This window comes from Notolepis coatsorum (assembly GCF_963971535.1).
Source record: "Notolepis coatsorum genome assembly, chromosome: 1".
Classification (NCBI taxonomy): domain Eukaryota; kingdom Metazoa; phylum Chordata; class Actinopteri; order Aulopiformes; family Paralepididae; genus Notolepis; species Notolepis coatsorum.
Window position 1 is genome coordinate 99900378 of NC_140165.1, and position 22845 is coordinate 99923222.

The 22845-nt window shown below is 42.5% G+C and overlaps 1 protein-coding gene across 2 annotated transcripts in view; it reads right to left on the reverse strand.

Moving 5' to 3' along the window:
* Positions 1-744: 744 nt before the first annotated feature.
* The window catches only part of ehbp1l1a (EH domain binding protein 1-like 1a), a 95824-nt gene continuing 73723 nt past the window's right edge, over positions 745-22845 (reverse strand). For both annotated transcript variants that reach the window (XM_084320775.1, XM_084320774.1), the window contains 6 exons: positions 21454-21500; positions 20978-21089; positions 17995-18094; positions 17299-17372; positions 6101-6215; positions 745-3115 (listed from right to left, as the gene is read on the reverse strand). In XM_084320775.1, the coding sequence (XP_084176901.1) occupies positions 3022-3115; positions 6101-6215; positions 17299-17372; positions 17995-18094; positions 20978-21089; positions 21454-21500 (542 nt within the window). In that variant the 3' untranslated portion in view covers positions 745-3021. The remainder of the gene's footprint in view (positions 3116-6100; positions 6216-17298; positions 17373-17994; positions 18095-20977; positions 21090-21453; positions 21501-22845) is intronic.

A 22845-nucleotide genomic window follows, 5' to 3' on the forward strand; every position in this document is an offset into this window, starting at 1 on the left:
GTCCAAGTCCAAGTCTGAGTCATCAGTGCTCAAGTCTAAATCGAGTCATGAGTCCTGAAAATCAGTCCAGGACTGAATGACCAGAAGGTTTGATCTCAAATCTCCATAATTTCAGTTTCCTTTTTGAAATTCAAATATTGAAAATATTTTGGTATGAGAAGGATGTCCTGTCCAACCTATTTACACATATATGAGATGGAATGTTCTGCCATCAGGACGTAAACAGCTATTTCTGTTTAAAAAATGTAATTGATTGAATAGAGGCCTTGCACAGAATATTTGTATAGCTCTCTTTCTTCCAACATGGCTGCCTTTAACCAGTGGTAACCACTTTAGAAAGAAAATACCTACTTTGCGGTGAAAGAGGTAAAACATTAGAAAAGCACCATATCGCCATTTCATTTCCACTGTGACTTGTTTACAAGATCCAGTAATAAAACACCAATTTATAAACTTTTTGTTGATATATTTCTCATATATCAATACATCACAAATGTTGTTTTACACAAAGCAAACCTTTGTTTCTTTTAACATGGATGACAAATGAGCATTCTAGACATTCTGTGCAAGGCCTCTATTTAAGGAGAATGGACCCCAACCCAGGTGGGCGGGCTCTAAGAGAGGACATGAGATGCATCCAATCAACCTTCAGATTTAGGTTTAGATTTACAGCAATCTATGAAAGACCAATAACGAATGATGGGTAAAATAAAGAACCAAGCAGACAAGAAGTTCAAAGACATCCAAAATAGCTTTGTATTTTCAAACTTTACAAATAGTGCAAATGTAACAATAAAACGACAAATAAAACTTAAAGACAACAAACCCATAACAATCTACTTTCTCAAACTCACGCTCAAATGTTGCCTCAACGAACAAAATCGCATTTACGAGGGCAGACATGGGTTAGACGGGGAAAGCAACTTTTATACCAAAAATGGCCAGAATCTATGTTCTGTGGTGGGAGACCTCTTCTCACCAAATGAGATTATTTAGAATTTCACTGACGAGGCAAAAATATTTTCAGTCGAGAAGGAAGTTGATGAGTCAACGGGTTACCAACCACTGCACTTCAGGGCTAGTCGGCCTTTAGCTTCAAAGCTTCAAATCACATCGTCATAAAGACTTGTACACATGAAGTGCTTGGAATTGGATAATTGTAAGATCTGATATTTCAACTTTGGACAATAGCAGTGTAATAACCACTATGACATGCTCATATTGTATTTAGTAAAATCTTGACATCTTGAAACAGTAATTAGTATAGTCTGTGGCGCACAATGCAAATAATATAAACAGAAAACAAGTTAACAGTAGCACTACATTCATGGGTCATACAATAATATAATAGATCATGTGTTCATTGGGAAAACATGTTTTCTATAGCAGTGAAGCTAATATTGAGGTTAGAACCCCAAATAAAACAAATAAAAGATTCCTTTGAGTGGCATTTTCTCTGATCGACTCCTCTTGAATAAATAGTAAAACCTTAAATGATTTCAATAATTTTGAAGAACTGTCTTGTTTAACAGTGAGCTGTTCCATGGCTGAGAACCTCCTTTCTCCTTTGTACCACTGTGGTACTGGCAGAATATCGTTACGTAAACATTTTCTCAATTAAAACTCCAAGACCTTGTCAACAACATCAGTTCTTCAACTTGAACTCACCTCTTCATGTCAGCTCTCAAACCTCACATACTTACAGTAGCCATACCGGACAATTCCAGTTATTTTCAACCATGACCCTATTCGTCTACGATTCGGCATTATAACCGGTCGATTCCCACCGAAGTCTTCGGACCTACCATGGAATGAGTGAATGTTGTTTTCCTGGGGGCGCTCGAGTTGCCCAAAAAGCTCCCCCCGCAATTCACGGGCAGAGCTGCTTGGGAGAACTGCAAACCAACTCAAGTGCCCCGGACGTGACATACAAACGCAAAATCCGCGGCCCGATCAACGAGATCGACGATCATTCGGTACAATCCCACACAATAGAAGAAACATGATCTGGGTTGAAAATAACCAGAATTATTCTTTAACGAACAACCAGACAACAGATAGCATGCTACCTGCAAGAGTCGAATCGCCTCCTTTGGCTTTCTCAAGTCACCCTCCCTCACACCTCTCAGCTGCATTTGGCACATAAACCATAGAGCCCTTTAAATACATTTAGCTGTATGACATGACATCCAGGATGATATCTACGATATAAAAAGAATGCCTCTCAGTAACATTCTGTTAGAAAGGTTGACATTTTAACGACACTCTTATACTGTAACGTATCCTACAGTAAGGCAACTGTTATAATTGATGAATTGTAGTGTTGTCAAATTATATCTATACCCCATTCCGATAAACATCTGCACTCACACACACACACTTTAATAACCAAACTCACATTACATTCATAACAAAGAATATGTAACAAAAGTCACAAAGAAAATTTTAAATAAAATAAAAAGTCAACACACAAACTGCAAACCAAACGATTGACAACTCATCAATGGAGTTGGTGAACATTCCTTTAAAGCCGGGTACTTCCTGCGTCACCCTGCACGACAGAAGGTATCATCCGTCTAACGAGAGAGAGAGGCTCAGTGCGGCTCTAAGCCCCTGTGTCCACCAGGCACCTGGGCTTTCAGCTGGCAGCGCTAAGCAGGTGCTAGAGGGAAGTGCTTGTGGCGACTGTTGCTAAGCTACCATTAAAAACCCATTTGAAGCGCGGCGCTCTTGGCTAAACATTGATTTTTTTTTACTTGAGCGCTAAAAACACAGCCAGCTCCCAGAGCCGCTGGGAATGCGCTTTCCATTCAAATGGAACCCATCTTAAACCCTGCCCTCTTTTCTTGATTCACCTATGTGATTGGAGGATCGAGAAAAGAGGGCGGGTTTGAGATAGGTCAAATGAAACGAGAGAAAGAAGCTGGTGCTGAAAAGAGTCTCCCGTAGGACACGGGGCATTCGTCCTCGGTTCTGTCCTGATCCACGTTCCAGTCTGAGCCGGTCCGACCTGCTGAAGGATCACTGAACCACACACTTCTCCTTGGGCTGCTTGGCGTACTTCCTCCTCCGCTGCTCCAGGCCTCTCTCCAGACGCTCGTCCTCCTCCAGTGCCCTGCGGAGAGGACAGGAGAGGAGAGGACAGGAGAGGAGAGGACAGGAGAGGAGAGGACAAGAGATCAGAGGACAGGAGAGGAGAGGAGAAGACAGGAGGGGAGAGGACAGGAGAGGGGAGGACAGAACAGGAGATCAGAGGACAGGAGAGGACAGGATATCACAGGAGAGGAGAGGAGAATTAGGGTGGATGGGCACCAGAATCAATTATTGAAGTGTGTGTGTGTGTGTGTGTGTGTGTGTGTGTGTGTCGTGCGTGTGTGTGTGTGTGTGTGTGTGTGTGTGTGTGTGTGTGTGTGTGTGTGTGTGTATGTATGTATGTATTTAATGTACTTTACTTTATGTGTGTTTGTATTTCATGTACTTTACTTTGTGTGTATGTTTGTATTTCATGTACTTTACTTTGTGTGTGTTTGTATTTAATGTACTTTACTTTATGTGTGTTTATATGTCATGTACTTTACTTTATGTGTGTTTGTATTTAATGTACTTTACTGTATGTGTGTATGTATTTAATGTACTTTACTTTATGTGTGTGTGTGTATGTATTTAATGTACTTTACTGTATGTGTGTGTTTGTATGTCATGTACTTTACCTTATGTGTGTGTTTGTATTTAATGTACTTTACTGTATGTGTGTGTATGTATTTAATGTACTTTACTTTATGTGTGTGTGTGTGTATGTATTTAATGTACTTTACTTTATGTGTGTGTGTGTGTGTGTGTGTGTGTGTGTGTGTGTGTGTGTGTGTGTGTGTGTGTGTGTGTGTGTGTGTGTGTGTGTGTGTGTGTGTGTGTGTGTATGTATTTAATGTACTTTACTTTATGTGTGTATTTGTATGTTCTGTAGAGATTGGAGCTTCTGGTGAGGAGAGGAGACCGGAAGATGAATTCCAGGTCTGTTCTGATCACAGTCATCACAGTTATCACCCTCCCCATGTAGAAAGCTTATATACTGTACTGTAATATGGCCACATCTTTACAAACTTATATAAGACACATCTATGTTTGAATTGTGTACAATCCATTTACCATTTACTTGGGTCTGTGCCCCTGTCCCCCAAAATGTTATCTCACATTGGGTGTCAATCTTGTGTGTGTGTGTGTCTCTGTATGTGCGTGTGTGTCTCTCTGTGTGTGTGTGTGTGTGTGTGTGTGCGTGCGTGCGTGTGTATATGTACGTAGGGTGCCCACCTGTCCCGTCCCGATATTGGGACGTTTGTCCCGCGTCAACATAACAATGTCCCGCAATTCAAAGATTTTTTTTTCTTTTTTTTATCTTTCAAAGATTATTATTTAAAAAATGTTTTAAATGTTGTTAATTTAATGCCTCGTTCCAATACCCTCTTATATTTAAAATAAAAAAATCGGTAGTCAGAAGAAAGACCGCCAATATTACTGATACAAGTTGTTTAGCTAGCTAAAAAAAACAAGGAAATGGAGGCAAAAAAAAGAGACTTTGCTCATATAACAGAGACTGGGACAAGAAGTATACGTGGCTGAGATCCGTTTCAGATGATCCCCAAACTGGAGGAGAGAGGGACGTCACGTATAGTTGTTCAGAGGAGCGCCTCTTCAGCAAGTCTGGCGCGACTATTATTGAGAACTGAATCAGAGGGTCGGTTTGTTATAATAACAGAATACACGGGGAGTATCGCCGGGACACTGTCCAGAGGGAAGGGGGCAATAGAATCCGGAGGCTAATATCCCCAAAACCGGAGGTGAGTTTAATAAGATTAATAACAAAATGAGCTATATATAGCCTACCGTCTGCGTCGAATATGATATAAAGGCATTTAAATAATAAATACATTTCTTTAATTTTAACACTATGATCGCCGGGAACGAGTTTTCACGTCATTCAGAGCCATGCTCATTCTGCCGAAGACGCCGTAACTCGTCTTTGATGTCAATATTTAAAAAATCTGTCATCGAAATCATATTTCCTTTCCGGCGCCCTGAGACACAGTGCTGATCTCCTCTCAACTCTCTAGCGGTTCAAGAGCACCATCTGGTGGCCGATCGGCAGATCGCCAACCGGATATTAACCTTTGAACCGGTAGTACTCATCCAAATGTGGTCCGGCCACTCTCTATAGCTCCCGCGACTCCATCTTGAAACACTGGATAATAGATCGCTCGCCCTAACTCAATAAACAACGTTATTTGGACGTATATACTATTATACAACCTGGAAATGGATCGGGCATTTCTACATCCCATAATAGAAAAAAATCTGTTCCACGCTCATCTGCCAGCGGCGCGAGGAAGCCACGGTAAGATTCAGCGTTATATTCTAACATATTCTATACTAACTGATCTGATGAACATATGACCCACTCTGGATGAATCATCTAACGCTGCCCACGGAATTATAAACGATCCCCCGCCCATCCGGTCATCATCAGATGATGCGTAGAAACGTCTAGAACCACGTCCAGTTGAAACTTTTTATCTCGCACAGATTCCTACCAAACTGTATTTCATCATCAATATAATGCATTTGGAGCTATAAATCAAGTTCTGGAGAAAGCTGCAGAAAACGATGAAAACATACTTATACTTTAGACCATATTTTAGTATGAATATGTGAATGAAAAAGTTTAACGTTGCTACACCCTGAACAATACATATAGGACATTGAATGGGCCCTAATAATGGCAATGTAGCAATAGAATTTAAAAAGTTATAGCCCTGCAAAGAAGGGGAACTTCTCCATAGACAAATAGAGCTGGCGAGGGATGGTCAATTATGAATTTAACCCATGGCGATCAAAGTGTTAATTAGCAATAAAAAAAAATGTAAAAACTTTTTTTTTTTTACCCCCCCCCCCCCCCCCCTACGTGTCCCGCATTGTCCCGCAAAAGCAGTGCTGCTGTCCTGCGACTGAACCATTTTGACCTGGTCACCCTATATGTACGTGTGTGTGTGTGTGTGTGTGTGTGCGTGCGTGCGTGCGTGCGTGTGTGTGTGTGTGTGTGTCTCACCCTCTCTCCTTGGCGTCTATGTCGTGCACCAGGTCGTCTCTCTGGTTCACCAGGACCACCAGCTCCTGCAGCAGCAGCTGCTCTCTGTGTTTGTGAGCCTGGCTCTTCTGCCACTCTGCACCAGAGGAAACAACTAGTTAAAGGGATAGTTCACAGTGTTTGTGAGCCTGGCTCTTCTGCCACTCTGCACCAGAGGAAACAACTAGTTAAAGGGATAGTTCACAGTGTTTGTGAGCCTGGCTCTTCTGCCACTCTGCACCAGAGGAAACAACTAGTTAAAGGGATAGTTCACAGTGTTTGTGAGCCTGGCTCTTCTGCCACTCTGCACCAGAGGAAACAACTAGTTAAAGGGATAGTTCACAGTGTTTGTGAGCCTGGCTCTTCTGCCACTCTGCACCAGAGGAAACAACTAGTTAAAGGGATAGTTCACAGTGTTTGTGAGCCTGGCTCTTCTGCCACTCTGCACCAGAGGAAACAACTAGTTAAAGGGATAGTTCACAGTGTTTGTGAGCCTGGCTCTTCTGCCACTCTGCACCAGAGGAAACAACTAGTTAAAGGGATAGTTCACAGTGTTTGTGAGCCTGGCTCTTCTGCCACTCTGCACCAGAGGAAACAACTAGTTAAAGGCATAGTTCACAGTGTTTGTGAGCCTGGCTCTTCTGCCACTCTGCACCAGAGGAAACAACTAGTTAAAGGGATAGTTCACAGTGTTTGTGAGCCTGGCTCTTCTGCCACTCTGCACCAGAGGAAACAACTAGTTAAAGGGACAGTTCACAGTGTTTGTGAGCCTGGCTCTTCTGCCACTCTGCACCAGAGGAAACAACTAGTTAAAGGGACAGTTCACAGTGTTTGTGAGCCTGGCTCTTCTGCCACTCTGCACCAGAGGAAACAACTAGTTAAAGGGATAGTTCACAGTGTTTGTGAGCCTGGCTCTTCTGCCACTCTGCACCAGAGGAAACAACTAGTTAAAGGGATAGTTCACAGTGTTTGTGAGCCTGGCTCTTCTGCCACTCTGCACCAGAGGAAAAAACAGACATGTTAAAGGGATAGTTCACAGTTTTGAAAACGTCCACAGTGTTTATGGGCCTGGCTCTTCTGCTACTCTGCACCAGAGGGAAAACAAGTTAAAGGCATAGTTCACAGTTTTGCAAGTTTGAGTAGTCATTTTTATATTGTACACTGCATGAAAAAATAGGGGAACAGGTCCAGACACGCACTCTTGTTTCTTTCATGACGTTTCGGTGTGAACACACCTTCTTCAGAAATAGCTTGCAATTAGGCGGCCGGGTAGCACAACGGACTAAGCATCTGTCTACCACCGCAGAGACACTGGTATCGAATCCGGCTGTCAGCGGTGCCTCCGGCTTGGCCGGTCGTCATACTGGCACAATTGGCAGTGTCAGCGGGAGGGAAGCCAGTGGGTGGTAATCTGGTCGTTGTAAACAGCGACTCCTACAGGTCGGTCAGGGCGCCTGCACAGCGAGGGAGGGAAATGGTGAAGGTAGTGTGACCTCCCACGCGTTACACTTCACCAATGAGAGTCCTCGCTGCCAGGTGAAAAGAGGCTGCTGGCTGTCTCCTATGTATCGGAGGAAGCATGTGATAGACTTCAGGGCTCCCTAAACCGGCCAGTGGGGGGCACATGCGCGCAACGACCAGTAAGGGGAGGGGGGAATTGGCATAACGAATTGGGATGGGAGGAAAAATACTAAAAAATAGGAGGAGAAAAGGTGGATAAAAAAAAAGAAATTGCTTGCAATGAAGCATGGTCAGTGACCAAATTATACAAATCAAATAGGAAGTGACAACATAGGAAGTGACAACACATTCCAACAAGACTGGGTAGAGAGAGAGGGAGAGATAGACGCGAGCGCGAGTCTGACTACGGAGCACACACTGCGTCACAAATGAGATGCAAATGAGAGGATTTTGTCACGAATGACAAAAAGTATTTCAGATTGATGCCATACCTTGCCATACCAAAACGACGCCTATGTTTCAGAAGCATGAAAAACACAAAAGCACAAAGATATATCTATATATATATATATATATATATACAGAGTAGGTCTACATCTGAAACGTTGCTCGACTATGCCTCCCACTGGTCGGCTGTAGTGAGGATAGAAGCCTTGCATCACGTGTCCCCGCCGGTACACGTGGAGGCAGCCTGTCGCATCTTTTTACCAGACAGCGCGGACTCTCAGTGGCGAGGAGTAACGCGTGGGAGGCTCATGCTGCCCCTGATACTTCCTGTCTCTGCTGTACAGGCGTCACCCAACCGACCTGTAGGAGTCGCTGTCCACAACGTCCAATCCCCACCCATCGACTTTCCACCCGCTACCTCTGCCAATTGAGATAGTATGACGACTGGTCCAAGCCACAGGCAATGCTGACTCAGGGAGTCGAGACCGGAGTCTCTTGCATTGGTGACAAGCGCAATCTCCGCTACACCAACCAGCCACCCCATCATAGCAGCAGTTTCATTAAATGATAAATATAAAGGAAAATTATAAAGATAAATGAAAATATATAAGAATTAATCATTAATAAAAAAGAACAATCAAATGAAACAGGTCAAAACATTTTCCTCATTGAGGCATCTAGGCTCTAAACAAGGGGTTCTCAAAACTTTTTATACCACAACCCCATTTTATTTATGATTTTCTTTGGCGACCCCACACTTAACACTTTGTGCGCCATTCACGTTGTACGACGTGTTTCAAGTTCATGCTAATTCTGCCAATCCACGGCGTACAACGTTATTTTGATCATATTTCATATTTTTGCCATGGTATTCATATTTCACTCACGGAGCCTTGTCTGATGCTGTGGGACTCAGCACAACTCTGCAACGCTTCAATACTGCCACCTGGTGGATGATCGGCGAGTTGCCAAACCGGAAATGCCGGTTGGATGTCGGTGCGTCTCCTAAATCCGTCCGGCCACTCGCATATCATCGCAGGACTCTAGCCACACACCGTGGATATGGATCGCTGCCATAACTCAATAATCAACATGATTTGGGCGTGTATTAGTATTATACAAACCGGAAATGGATCGCCTCATCCCCATCAAATAACTGGGATCTGTTTGCTCCAGTATCATCGCCCAATGGTAAGAGGAGGCTGCCGTGACTTTCAGCATTTTTGTTTATTATTATCGATGCAAACTGCTCTGATCTATATATCACCCATACTACATAAATCATTTAACGACGATCACGGAATTATAAACACCCCCCCCCCCCCCTCCGTTCACCCGCGCATGATCAGTCATAACGTTTAGGACCATGTACAGTTGACATTTTTAATATAGCGTCGATCGGCAACAAACGGCATTTGATAATGTATATATGCATTTATGCCTATATCTCACGTTCTAGGAATTACTGCAGAAAACGATAAAAACATATTTATATTCTAGACGGTATTTTTGTATGAATGTGTGAATGAAAAAGTAAAACGTTCCTACATCCTGAACGATAGATAATCGATGTTGAATGGGCCATAGTAATGTCAATTTAGCAATACAATTTAAAAAGTTATAGCCCTGCAAAGAAGGTGAACATCTCCATAGACTTACAGTACTGGCAGAGAATGGTATAAGATGCTGAAACTCCGTGGCAGTTAATGTGTTAATGTATCGCATAATTTCAACGTGGAATTAAGGAATATCACAATAAAAGCATACGTTGTTGAACTTGATCATGTATATTTATTAGAAAATGTAATTACAGCACTATGTTATCAATACACATTTATAAAACAAGGTATATTTAGCCAAAATATGTTGCCAGAACATAAAAAATGCGACCCGTAGTTTGAGAACCGCTGCGCTAAACAATCCAGAAAATTAATATAGAAGCTTTCCCTTTGTGGCAAGAGCCTGTCTCTGTCGCCCCCTCTTGGCGGTCTCAAGACTTGCTCCAAACGCGTCTATACTTTCCACAAGCAAGTTGTCCTTCCGCGTTGCTCTGATTGGCCACTGACCTACGCTAGTTTTTTGCCCCCACACCCCCACGCCGGTATGAGAGAAATAATAATAATGAGCAGCGTAGAAATAATAATGCAAGAGTGAGCCTCGTAGAAATAATAATAATGCGAGAGCGAGCCTCGCACACACGCACGCTGAAATGGGTATCGTAACATGACATAGTCGCATGACATCTGATTTATTAGTGCCAATACTAAAGATTAGGGACAAACGCACGCAATTGGCACAAGTGTAAATCATGGATTAGTCACTCAGTTTTAACATCGGCCCGCGTAGCTCAACTCGTTCGTCAGCTGGCTGTGGAGCCTATGGTCACAAGTTCAAATCACTCTTAGTTCAATTTTTTCAATTGAAATAACGTATTGTATTGTTTTCATCTCTCTATATTAACACATTCGGGGCCATTGGGATGCGTCTAATAAATCTCTAGAGGACCAGCAAATGTAAACAGACTTGGGGCTGTTTGTAGAGCTAAATCTATACTTTATAGTATTGCTATATGTCCATTCTCATTGTCAATTGGGACCATAAACCGTCCCTTCAAAATGGCTTAAAGGGAAAAAAAATCATCAATACGTTCTCATTTTATAGCGCCGTGAATATAAGCGTTATACGGCATTTGGTCTAGTATATTTCCTGGAAGGCTAGATAAAGGGCTAATAGCTACTAACGTTATATCCAATGGCATTTCCATTATACATAAGCTACAGTTAAAACTCAAACTGCATATGATCGGCACGATCCTCAAGCATGTATGCATGAAAGGGGGGGGGGGGGGGGCGGGGGACGTTGTTTCTTATTATTGATTACCAAGAACCGTGTTCGTCTAAGTAGCCACATACGCTAATCGCCTGGTTGAGTATCATAACAAGGCCCGATCAGCATGTAATTTACGTGAAAAAGATCTTACCATGAGCCGGTTGGATCCCCCGAGCATTTCCCCGTTATCGATCGCCATCTGGTAGATCGATATGTCCATTGGCTGATGATAAATCCCCTTATTGCAGAGTGAAATCCGCGATCCAAAACGTATTCCATGCTATCGCTTCAGGTGAGTAGAAAGCTACATTAGAGATAAAAAAAAGACAACTTCGGCCACAGGGAACACTGCATTATCGCAATAGCGCCCCTAAGAGGATCTGGCCGGTAATGCACTTTCTCGAATTCAAAGAGTAGGGTACATCTGCAGTGCAGCTCGGCGACCTTGAATAGGTTATTAAAATGGAATAAAAGCCTAAACAACTTGCCACGGATATATCCGTCCTTCCATTAAGCATGGATTCGAAAGCCGGATATATCCGTGCTTGGGCGCCATTGTGTTAACGTGATTCCATCAACACAACATAAATGTTCAAAACACGACTTCATTATTGCTTATCTCTGCACATTATTGCTTATCTCTGCTCTGTTTACGTTGGGTGGACGAGCAGTGAGTTTTAATATTGAGCACGCCATAAGTAGGTAATATGCTCTTGCGCGTGACGCGACTTTGGGCTTCATTATTCAGCCACAGGCAGGAGTTTTTAGATCACAGGCTGGTCATGCATAATCTCGCCCACCAGACTCTTGTACCGAATTGACTAGGTCGCGCAAGTCAATCAATAGATTACACTTTCTGTAGGCCTAACACTCACCTACTCATTCTGTTGTGACACAACATGACATGTTAGGGTTGTCACCTTCCGTGATCATGTTTGAACCAATGTGTAAAAAATCTGTTTTAGATTAGGCTGTAAAAATCTGTTCTATAGGCTATATTTAGTCTAGTTTATTAGACAAAGCATTTAAAAATACTTTGATGAGTCTACATCAATAGCATTAACCATACATTGTCAAGGTTGACAGAATAAAGTCTATATCAACTTATTGCCATCATGGACCAATAACAGAACAGAATGAAGTCGTGTTTTGAACATTTATGTTGTGTTGATGGAATCACGTTAATATAGAGAGATGAAAACAATACAATACGTTATTTCAATTGAAAAAATTGAACTAAGAGTGATTTGAACTTGTGACCATAGGCTCCACAGCCAGCTGACGAACGAGTTGAGCTACGCGGGCCGATGTTAAAACTGAGTGACTAATCCATGATTTACACTTGTGCCAATTGCGTGCGTTTGTCCCTAATCTTTAGTATTGGCAGTTTTGGCACTAATAAATCAGATGTCATGCGACTATGTCATGTTCTACGATACCCATTTCAGCGTGCGTGTGTGCGAGGCTCGCTCTCGCATTATTATTATTTCTACGAGGCTCGCTCTTGCATTATTATTATTTCTACGCTGCTCATTATTATTATTTCTCTCATACCGGCGTGGGGGCAAAAAACTAGCGTAGGTCAGTGGCCAATCAGAGCAACGCGGAAGGACAACTTGCTTGTGGAAAGTATAGACGCGCTCCAAACCCATGTATTTTAAGCCAGAAATATCATGTTCTAACTTGTATGTTGTACACTGACCCATTGCAACTGTATGTATGTATGTATGTGGGCTGGGCACCTTGGGTGCATGACACTTGAAAAAAAACATTCAATCAGTATTATCAATCCAGCACAGTGGTTGAACAAACATGTGATAATAACCCAGTTGGCATATCTTGCTGATTGCTTGCAAAATCACCCTGAGGAGAGATTAAAATGCATGAAGAGAAGGAGACCACTTTCGACCACCGACTGACCGGCGACAGCCTTTCCTTGAAACCATTCTTAGTTCTGTATTCGTGAGAATTCCTATTGGTTGAACATCCTTGACCCCGAGAGCTTTCGCAATATCAGTCAAAGATCCACTGAAAATGGAGAAGTTATCTTTCTTCAGAGAAGAAACAGCGTTGAGACAATACCGTAACTCACACAGTTGTGTGTCATGTGTACAAAAATTAATAAAAAAAAGACACTTCCCTCGCATACTTATGAGCAGTGGTGGAAAGTAACTAAGTACTTTTACTCAAGTGCTTTACTTAAGTACAATTTCGAGCTACTTGTACTTTAGGTGAGTATTCTCATTTTAGGGAACTTTATACTTTTACTGCACTACATTTCAATGGAAATATTGTACTTTTGACTCCACTACATTTATCTGAACCCATCAGTTACTAGTTACTGGATTTTGCATAGAAACAAGATTAAGTACTTTAACATTTGAAGCGTGTCAACTTCAAGAGGACGAAATCAGAGCAGCATAACCGGACCACATACCACTTTAACATAACTTTTAAAGGCTTGAACGCTCCCAAGCACTAGAATACACAACCGTTATTTAGAATGCATACTTTTACTTTAGATACATAGTACATTCAATAGCAAATACTTCTCTACTTTTACTTAAGTAGAATTTGAATGGAGGACTTTTACTTTTACAAGAATACTCGTTTATCTGGGTATTTCTACTTTTACTTAAGTAAAGGAACTGTGTACTTCTTCCACCACTACTTATGAGAAATCGACTGAATTCGGCCATCATTTACCAAAGCAGCAGAACAAGCACTGCTGGACAGCTCAGGCCAAAAATAGACCATGCGCTGGGCTTTGCGCATTCTCTAAGGTCCCCCGCTTTAAACATTTCACGACTTTATCACAAGCACCACACCCTGGGTCGGCCGGGTGGGGTAGAGGGTGGTAGTGTGTGTGATGGATCAGGGTGGCCGATCCCTAAGGCACAATGCCATTTAATTGCAATGTCCTGGGTTGGAATTCGTCCTGTGACCTCTGTTGCACGCAGTGTTGTAGTACTTGAGTCCTGGACTGATTTTCAGGACTCGTGACTCGACTTGGACTTGAGCACTGATGACTCGGACTTGGACTCGAGCATTGACTGCATTCGGACTCGGAAGGTGCAGACAAGGACTGAACATTTTGTTTGTGATAGGCCCTAATCATTTGGCATAATATATTGATGGCTAGTGCTTTTGTTTGGCTATTGTGTCACAAAGTAAATAAACTCCCTTTGAAACCGGTGACCGCTGTGTCATTTATGTTTAACTCATTCTGTGCCATCGCTTAATCCACGAGATGGCGCTAGTACGCCACCGCTGTAAGTCTATGGGGGGACTGCGAGATTTGCGAGTCCTTAAAATATATCTTAAATTATAGCTATGGGTCTAATACACCCGTCATTTATCAGTGAGTTGCTTCCAGTCAACATGTATGAAACGGATAGTTTTTTCATTGGTACATTTCCGTTTTATAGCCTTTTGAATATGAGTATAACTTTGGGTGCTTCTGAGTAATTCCAGAGAAAGACGCGATAATAGCGTTTTAGTGGAATACACTAAACACGTTGAAATTTTTCGCCTGATTATCGAAGCCTCCTGAAATCAATGCTAGATCATCATTATTATTCTTCCTCATGCAAAAATGAAAAGAGCATTGGACCGCGGGGCTCCGCCGCCGCCTCCTCCCACTTAACGGCACACAGCCACACACACACACAGCCATGATCGCGGTAGAAAGACATATCAGATCAACGATCAAATTTATATATAGTGCTCTTACCTTGTATCTGATGTAATGCAAAAGAAATAATCCAATTATCTGATCGCCATTTGAAGTACTGGGCGCGGAAGTCCGTGCCACGTTCAACAGCATTGCATATTGAGGGAGGGGGGGGCAGCCTCGCAGATGTATCGTCGAAACAGGTTACCTCGCCTGAGTATTTAAACCACGCCCGCACGGCTTGGATCATCCCAGAAAAGAAACTACACCATTCTCAGTGGAGTGCAATACCAGCCGGAAGGCGTAGGCGGCGGTATTTGCCCTTTTGCGAGCTCAGACCCATTCCCAACGATAACATCAGGCTGGATGGATGAAAATGAATGGATATCGCTAATAAAATAAATAACGATTAAAACCTGACTATACTCGTGATTGGCGCTCAAGCGACGGTGAGTTAACCCGACTATCATCGTGACTGGCGCTGAATGAGTTAATGTAGATTTTTTTTTTTTTTTTTTTTTGTATGTCAGCTCTTTGACTGCCAGAGTGGAGTGGACTCAACCTTGATGACTTGGACTCAGACTCGGACTCAACTCTGGCTCTTCTTTGGTGACTCAGACTTGGACTCCGACTCGAACACTGGGGACTCGAGACTCGACTTGGGCTCGAGATTTAGTGACTCGACTACAACACTGCTTTGTTGCACGTCAACCCTCCCTCTCTCTCTCCCCTGTGTTTTCGATCACTCTATACCAGTGTCTCTCGGCCGTTTTAGTGTCAAGGACCCCCGCGTTGATGTAGGCTGTGAACCCCAACTCAGAGGATTGTTGTTGTTGTTGGATAGAATTTCATAACTGAGGAGATAACGGTGGAGGAAGTGAAACCAATCAAAATAGTCACTCTTATACGTAGGGCTGGGCGATATGGCCTAAATATGATATCACGATATTTTCTGACCTTTCGGCGATACACGATACACATCACGATGTTTTTCTTTTTTACCCCAAACGATTCATTATGAGGCTTACCAAGACAGTATTTGAGTTTGCAAGCTAACATTAAAGACAAAATAAAATACCCATGCATTTAGCATTTTTATATTATATATTAGATTTAGATTATTGGATTATTAGATTATAATATATTGCATATATTTAGCAATGAGATATTATATGATTTAGATATGAAATATGATGAATTGAAAATGGGGGACCCTGATGTAAACAAGACAAAAGTCTTTCTCTGGTCTGCATCCCCTTAACAATTGTATGTATTGAGCTGTACTGTACCCATTCTGCAATATGTTAATAAAGTTTTAAATCAATCAATCAATCAATAAATAGCATTTTTATGAAACTACTGTATATTTGTATGTCTCTAAATGTTTTGATGAATTGAAAATGGAGGACCCTTATGTAAAAAAGCCGAAAGTCTTTTTCTGGTCTTCATCCTCCTGTACTGTATTGTACCCATTCTGCAATATGTTTTTTTTTTTATCCACTTTTTCTCCCATTTTTCCATATTTTCTCCCATCCCAATTTCGTATCATCCAATTCAACCCTCCCCTGTCACGAACGCTGTTTCTTGCCTCCCACAAGCCGGCTGCAATGTGGACTAAGTCATACATAGCACAAGTCCCCTCCGGTACTTGAGGTAACAGCAGTCGCATCTTTTCACCTGCGCAGCTCGATCTCTCAGTGTCGAGGAGTAACGCGTGGGAGGCTCACGCTGCCCCCGACACTTCCTGATTCTACTGCGCAGGCGCACCAACCGACTTGTAGGAGTCGCTTGTTCACAACGTTCGATCCCCACCCTTCAGTTTTCCCTCCCCGTAATACGGCCAATGTGTATTACTGCGGACGACCAGCCAAACTGAAAAACAATGTGGAGAGCTGGATTCGAACACGCGAATCCTAGCGTCTCCACACTGGTGGCGAGTGCCTTGCCCACTACACCACCTAGCCGCCCTCCCATTCTGCAATATGTTAATAAAGTTTTCATTCATTCATTCTGACGGACAACAGAATAATTTTTATTGACAGTCGAGTCTGCCAATTACGTCACACCGCTTGCACCCGCCCTGCTGTTCTTAGCACCAATCGGCAAGCGCCATTAGTTTTTGACTTCCTGAATGTCCGGTGTGCTGACATCAACAAAGCTACTTACATTAGCTCCCCGCAACCGACTAGTAGGAGACCAGTGCACCACAGGATGACTAAATGAGCCATAATGATTTTACCTCAACGAATGTTATAATAAAAGCCTTTCCATACATCTGTCTGATTGAAAACTTTATTAACAGACCGCGGAATGGGCATATCTCAACACAGGCTGAGATATGAACGAGTAACGTGTGGACCAGATTGACGGAACACAATCCTATTGGGCAAAACATCACGATATCCACGATACGTTGAAAAAGTGTATGTTAATGAACTGTACCCGATATTTATATAATATCGTCATATCGCCCAGCCCTACTTATACGGTATGTTCAAAACAGCCAGGCTTAACCTCTAAGTGAAGGAAATGGTGAAATTGAACTTTAATAGTGAAATTGAACTATAATGGTGAAATTGAAGTATACTAGTGAAATTGAACTATAATGGTGAAATTGAACTATAATAGTGAAATTGATCTGTGTGTGTGTGTGTGTGTGTGTGTGTGTGTGTGTGTGTGTGTGTGTGTGTGTGTGTGTGTGTGTGTGTGTGTGTGTGTGTGTGTGTGTGTGTGTGTGTGTGTGTGTGCTGTGTGTGTGTGTGTCTCTTACCCTCAACAGCCATCAGGTCTCTCAGCTCCTTGTTCAGCAGCTCAAACCTGCTCTCCAAGTCCTGCTCCTCCAGCCTGTCAATCAAAAGAGACGCATTATAAAGGACAACAGGATTTCTGTTACAATTCTATTGAATAACTGGGCTAAAACAAATCACATTCATGTCATCACAAAGATCTTATTATCTCTTGACCGATCAAACGCTAAAGAAGACACAACCCTTGAAAATCATTATTCGCTTGTGTCTTTGGATCCGGATGTTCATTATCCAGCATTAGTCAATTGGCCAGAAGCTTATATTTCATTTATATTTGATCTTCTCTTGTATGATAATGCTGTACATCATTGTTCAGGGGACTATTTCCAATAATCTCAGGACCCTGGTGAGGCCCACAATGCCCACGAGGCCACTCTGTGTGGCTTGAATGGAAAAATAATGGTGAATGTTTGTTTTTGTTTGTTACAATTATAATAATCTTACAACCCAAAGCCCAAGGAGAACAAATATCACCTGCTTCTAGACGGCTAAACTACAGTCCTACACTGTGTTCCTTCATCTATTCTTCAAAAGGGCTTTGGCTTTATATGATACATTTCCAGAGGGAAAAAAAACTGTGGGGCCCATTTTAATCTCTCCGAGACCCACGCGTGGGCCCCCGAGCCACACGTTGAGAAGCGCGGCTGTGTGTTCCTTACAGCAGCTGCAGGTGGTCCTGCCTCCTGATCAGGGCGTTCTTCTTGTTCACCAGCGTGAACCACTCCTGGATCTGCTTTTCCTCCTCCACCCTGTCGCTGCCTGGGGACAACAACAACAGAGGGACCAAAAACAAAACCGTCATCCGGGGAATGCAGGTCAGGGTTCCTGCACATTATGAAATCAAATGAGGACATACAGTGTCATAGGTTTTATTGCCATATTATTGTATTGTAATAAAAAAAAATATTTGTATTGCACCGTAGTACTGCATCATTTCACTGTCTCTATTCTATTTTATTAACTACTTTTTTACTCTGTCTATTCTATTTTTATTATTTTTATTACTGCCTATTTTAAAACAGAATCAAACTGTAAACAGAGAGGCCTATTGGACAACAACAGAGTCTGAGTCACTAAATCTCGAGTCCGAGTCAAGTCTCGAGTCCTCAGTGTTTGAGTCCGAGTCCAAGTCCGAGTCACCAAAGAGCCCGAGTCGAGTCCCTGTTACCCTAGTCCGAGTCCGAGTCATCAAGGTTGAGTCCACTCCACTCTGGCAGTCAAAGAGCTGACATACAAATAAAAAAAAAAAGGTCTACATCAAACATAAATGACACAGCGGTCACCGTTTCAAAAGGGAGTTTATTTACTTTGTGACACAATAGCCAAACAAATGCACTAGCCATCAATATCGTATGCCAAATGATTAGGGCCTATTATAAAAATAAATACAAATAAATAAGTCTGAGTCCTCGTCTGCACCTTCCGAGTCCGAATGCAGTCAATGCTCGAGTCCAAGTCCGAGTCATCAGTGCTCAAGTCCAAGTCGAGTCACAAGTCCTGAAAATCAGTCCTGAACAGAGGTACCGAAAACAAAACCCTCATCCAGAGAATGGAGGTCAGGGTTCCTGTACATTTTCAAACAAAACAAGGACATACAGTGTCATAGGTTTTATTGCCAGATTATTGTATTGTAAATTAGGGCTATTTTATTTTAATTTTATTGAACTATTTTATTGCACTGCAGTACTGCATCATTTTACTGTCTATTCTATTTTATTAACCATTTTTATAGCACTTTTTTTTTACTCTTTACTCGAATCAAACTGTTAACAGAGAGGCCTATTGGGATGTTAGATCCTAATGTGGAAAACTGTGATTTGCCTTACTTTGCTGCTATCTTTTTCATGACTTGCTTTATCGGGGGGGGGGGGGGGGTCTTGGATGGGGATGTCGTGGGGATTGATGTGTGGGGTGTTTGGGGGACTGGCTGTTCTGGGGGGGTTCACATGCCTTCAAGCAACACTGTACTTATTGTACTTATTTTATGCCTATTCTTATGTCTGCATGTTTTACGTTGCACTACTTTTATTGTCTTTTATACCTATTCTTATGTCTGCACTTTATGCATTGCTTTTATTCTGTCAACTGTATACTAATTTTATGCCTATGTTTATTTTGTGCTACTTGCTGTGCGGCACTTTGGGCTGTGGTCCATGTGTGAAGGGTGCTATAGATAGAGTTATTACTATTATTATTATATTGTAAAAAACTATGCATTGAAATGTCTGTAAGTCTCGACGACATTGAAAATTAGGGTGACCTCAATTGTCCCTTTCGAGAATAAATAAAGGTTTGAATGAATAATGCAATGTGATTTTTTGTTTCCATGACAACAACGGGACAACAACGTAACTGTCCTACTGCACAGTACAGTAGGTTCTAGAAGCACAGTGTAGCTAGTAGGGTTAGTAGTTTCTGTCTGATTGTGTAGAACTGAGGGATTTCTGAACCTGTGACCCTGTGGCATTCCAGTGACAGGACGGTCCCTCTAATCACCACGGCTAGACTGCCCCCTACTGGCCAAGCCTGGCAGTGCTGTGTATGTCTGCATTGCTATGAATTAATTCAGTGTTTTAATCTTTCCAACATTGTATAATATGGAACAAAATTATGAATTAATTAATTAATTAGATTTTGTGGTTCCTCTCATTCCCTCATCCTTCCATCTCTTACATTCCCTCATCCCTCTATTTCTTCCCCTCCTCTCATCTCTCTATTTCTTCCCCTCCTCTCATCTCTCTATATCTTCCCCTCCTCTCATCCCTCTATGTCTTCCCCTCCTCTCATCCCTCTATCTCTTCCCCTCCTCTCATCCCTCTATCTCGTCCCCTCCTCTCATCCCTCTATCTCTTCCCCTCCTCTCATCCCTCTATCTCTTCCCTTCCTCTCATCCCTCTATCTCTTCCCCTCCATCTCTTCCCCTCCTCTCAACCCTCCATCTCATCCTCTCATCCCCCCATCGCTTCCCCTCCTCTTATCCCTCTATCTCTTCCCCTCCTCTCATCTGTCCATCTCATCCCTCCATCTCTTCCCTCCATCTCTTCCCCTCCTCTCATCCCTCTATCTCTTCCCATCCTTTCATCCCTCTATCTCTTCCCCTCATCTCGCTCTCTATCTCATCCTCTCAATCTCTATATCTTCCTCTCATCTCGTCCCCTCCTCTCATCCCTCCATCTCTTCCCCTCATCTTTCTATCTCTTCTCATCCTCTCATCCCTCTATCTCTTCCCCTCCTCTCATCCCTCCATCTCTTCACCTCCTCTCATCCCTCTATCTCTTCCCCTCCTCCCACTCTCTATCTCCCCCTCCTCTCATCCCTCTATCTCTTCCCCTCCTCTCATTCCTCTATCTCTTCCCCTCCTATCATCCCTCTATCTCATCCCTCTCTCTCTTCCCCTCCTCTCATCCCTATCTCTCTTCCCCTCCTCTCATCCCTCTCTCTCTTCCCCTCCTCTCTTCCCCTCCTCTCATCCCTCTCTCTCTTCCCCTCCTCTCATCCCTCTCTCTCTTCCCCTCCTCTCATCCCTCTCTCTCGTCCCCTCCTCTCTTCCCCTCCTCTCATCCCTCTCTCTCTTCCCCTCCTCTCATCCCTCTCTCTCTTCCCCTCTCTCTCTTCCCCTCCTCTCATCCCTCTCTCTCTCACCTGTCTCCATCAGTCTCCTGAGTTTCTTCTCCACCACATCAGCTCTGTTGTCGATGTGTTTCTGCTCCGCCTCCAGCGCCTCCATCTCACTCAGCACGTACTGGCTGGAGTCCTGGACACAGACACACAGACACACAGACACACACACACACACACACACACACACACACACACACACACAGACACACACAGACACACAGACACACAGACACACAGACACACAGACACACACACAGACACACAGACACACAGACACACACACACACACACACACACACACACACACACACAAGAATGACACACAATGTGAGACAACATTTTTGGGGACAGGGGCACAGACCCAAGTAAATGGTAAATGGATTGTACACAATTCAAACATAGATGTGTCTTATATAAGCTTGTAAAGATGTGACCATATTATATAAGCTTTCTACATGGGGAGGGTGATAACTGTGATGACTGTGATCAGAACAGACCTGGAATTCATCTTCCGGTCTCCTCTCCTCACCAGAAGCTCCAATCTCTACAGAACATACAAATAAACACATAAAGTAAAGTACATGAAATACACACACACACACACACACACACACACACACACACACACACACACACACACACACACACACACACAGTAAAGTACATTAAATACATACACACACAAGTAAAGTACATTAAATGCACACACACATACAGTAAAGTACAATAAATACAAACACACATACAGTAAAGTATATGAAATATAAACACAGTAACACACAAAGTAAAGTACGTGAAATATAAACACCCATACAGTAAAGTACATTAAATACACACACATAAAGTAAAGTACACAAAATATAAACACACATAAAGTAAAGTACACAAAATATAAACACACATGAAGTAAAGTACATTAAATACAAACACACACATACAGTAAAGTACATTAAATACAAACACACACATACAGTAAAGTACATTAAATATAAACACACACATAAAGTAAAGTACATTAAATACAAACATACACACAAAGTAAAGTAGGCCTACATGAAACATAAACACGACATTAACATCTTAACCCTGAGCGGCTATGGAAGCAGCAGTCAACGTGTATATTTTCAGCACTACGTTTGTTTACCAATGATTTTAAGTGTTATTAGCTAAATATGAGCTTATAAAAATCTGGGCGCATTGCATCGGAAAGAGGACAGGAAAGCTGTCGTGAAATCGTTGTAGTAGAAGAACGAGGAGACCCAGGGCTTTCGATGGATGTCTAAATTTCATAAAACTAGACTACCCAGCTCACACTAGCCGCTTACAAACTTAGGCCAACCATTTTTCTCTTGACATGGAAATCGTGATTATATCTCACGTCACGGGTCAAACAAACCTCAACATTATTGCCATAATTTTTTTCTGTGAACGTCTAGGGAAAAAAACTTCACGATCCGGTAAAAAATGGCGGAGCTATGGACATTATACAAAAGTAACTGTACTTACAGTAGATTTCCATCACTGTCTTTGCTGCCCTGTAACGGGTGCCTGGTGGTACTAAATCTAGATCTAACTCTGCCATTGGAATGTATGCCATAAGGTAATTTATAGGCCTGATATTCTATATTCTATATTCATATTTCAAAATGTGTCCAGATGTTGTAGTGGTTAACACTGTCGCCTCACAGCTAGAAGGTCCTGGGTTCGATTCCCATTTGGGGACCAGGTTGCCGTGTTGCCAGGTACCCAGGTGGGGTATCTCCCGGGCCTTTCACCACTCTCAGCACTGTCACTTTTTTTTAATCATTATTATGCTGGTTTTTATTGTGTTTTCTTTCGTATGTATTCTATTGTGTATTTTATTGACTGCTGTAGGTCGAGGGGGCAAG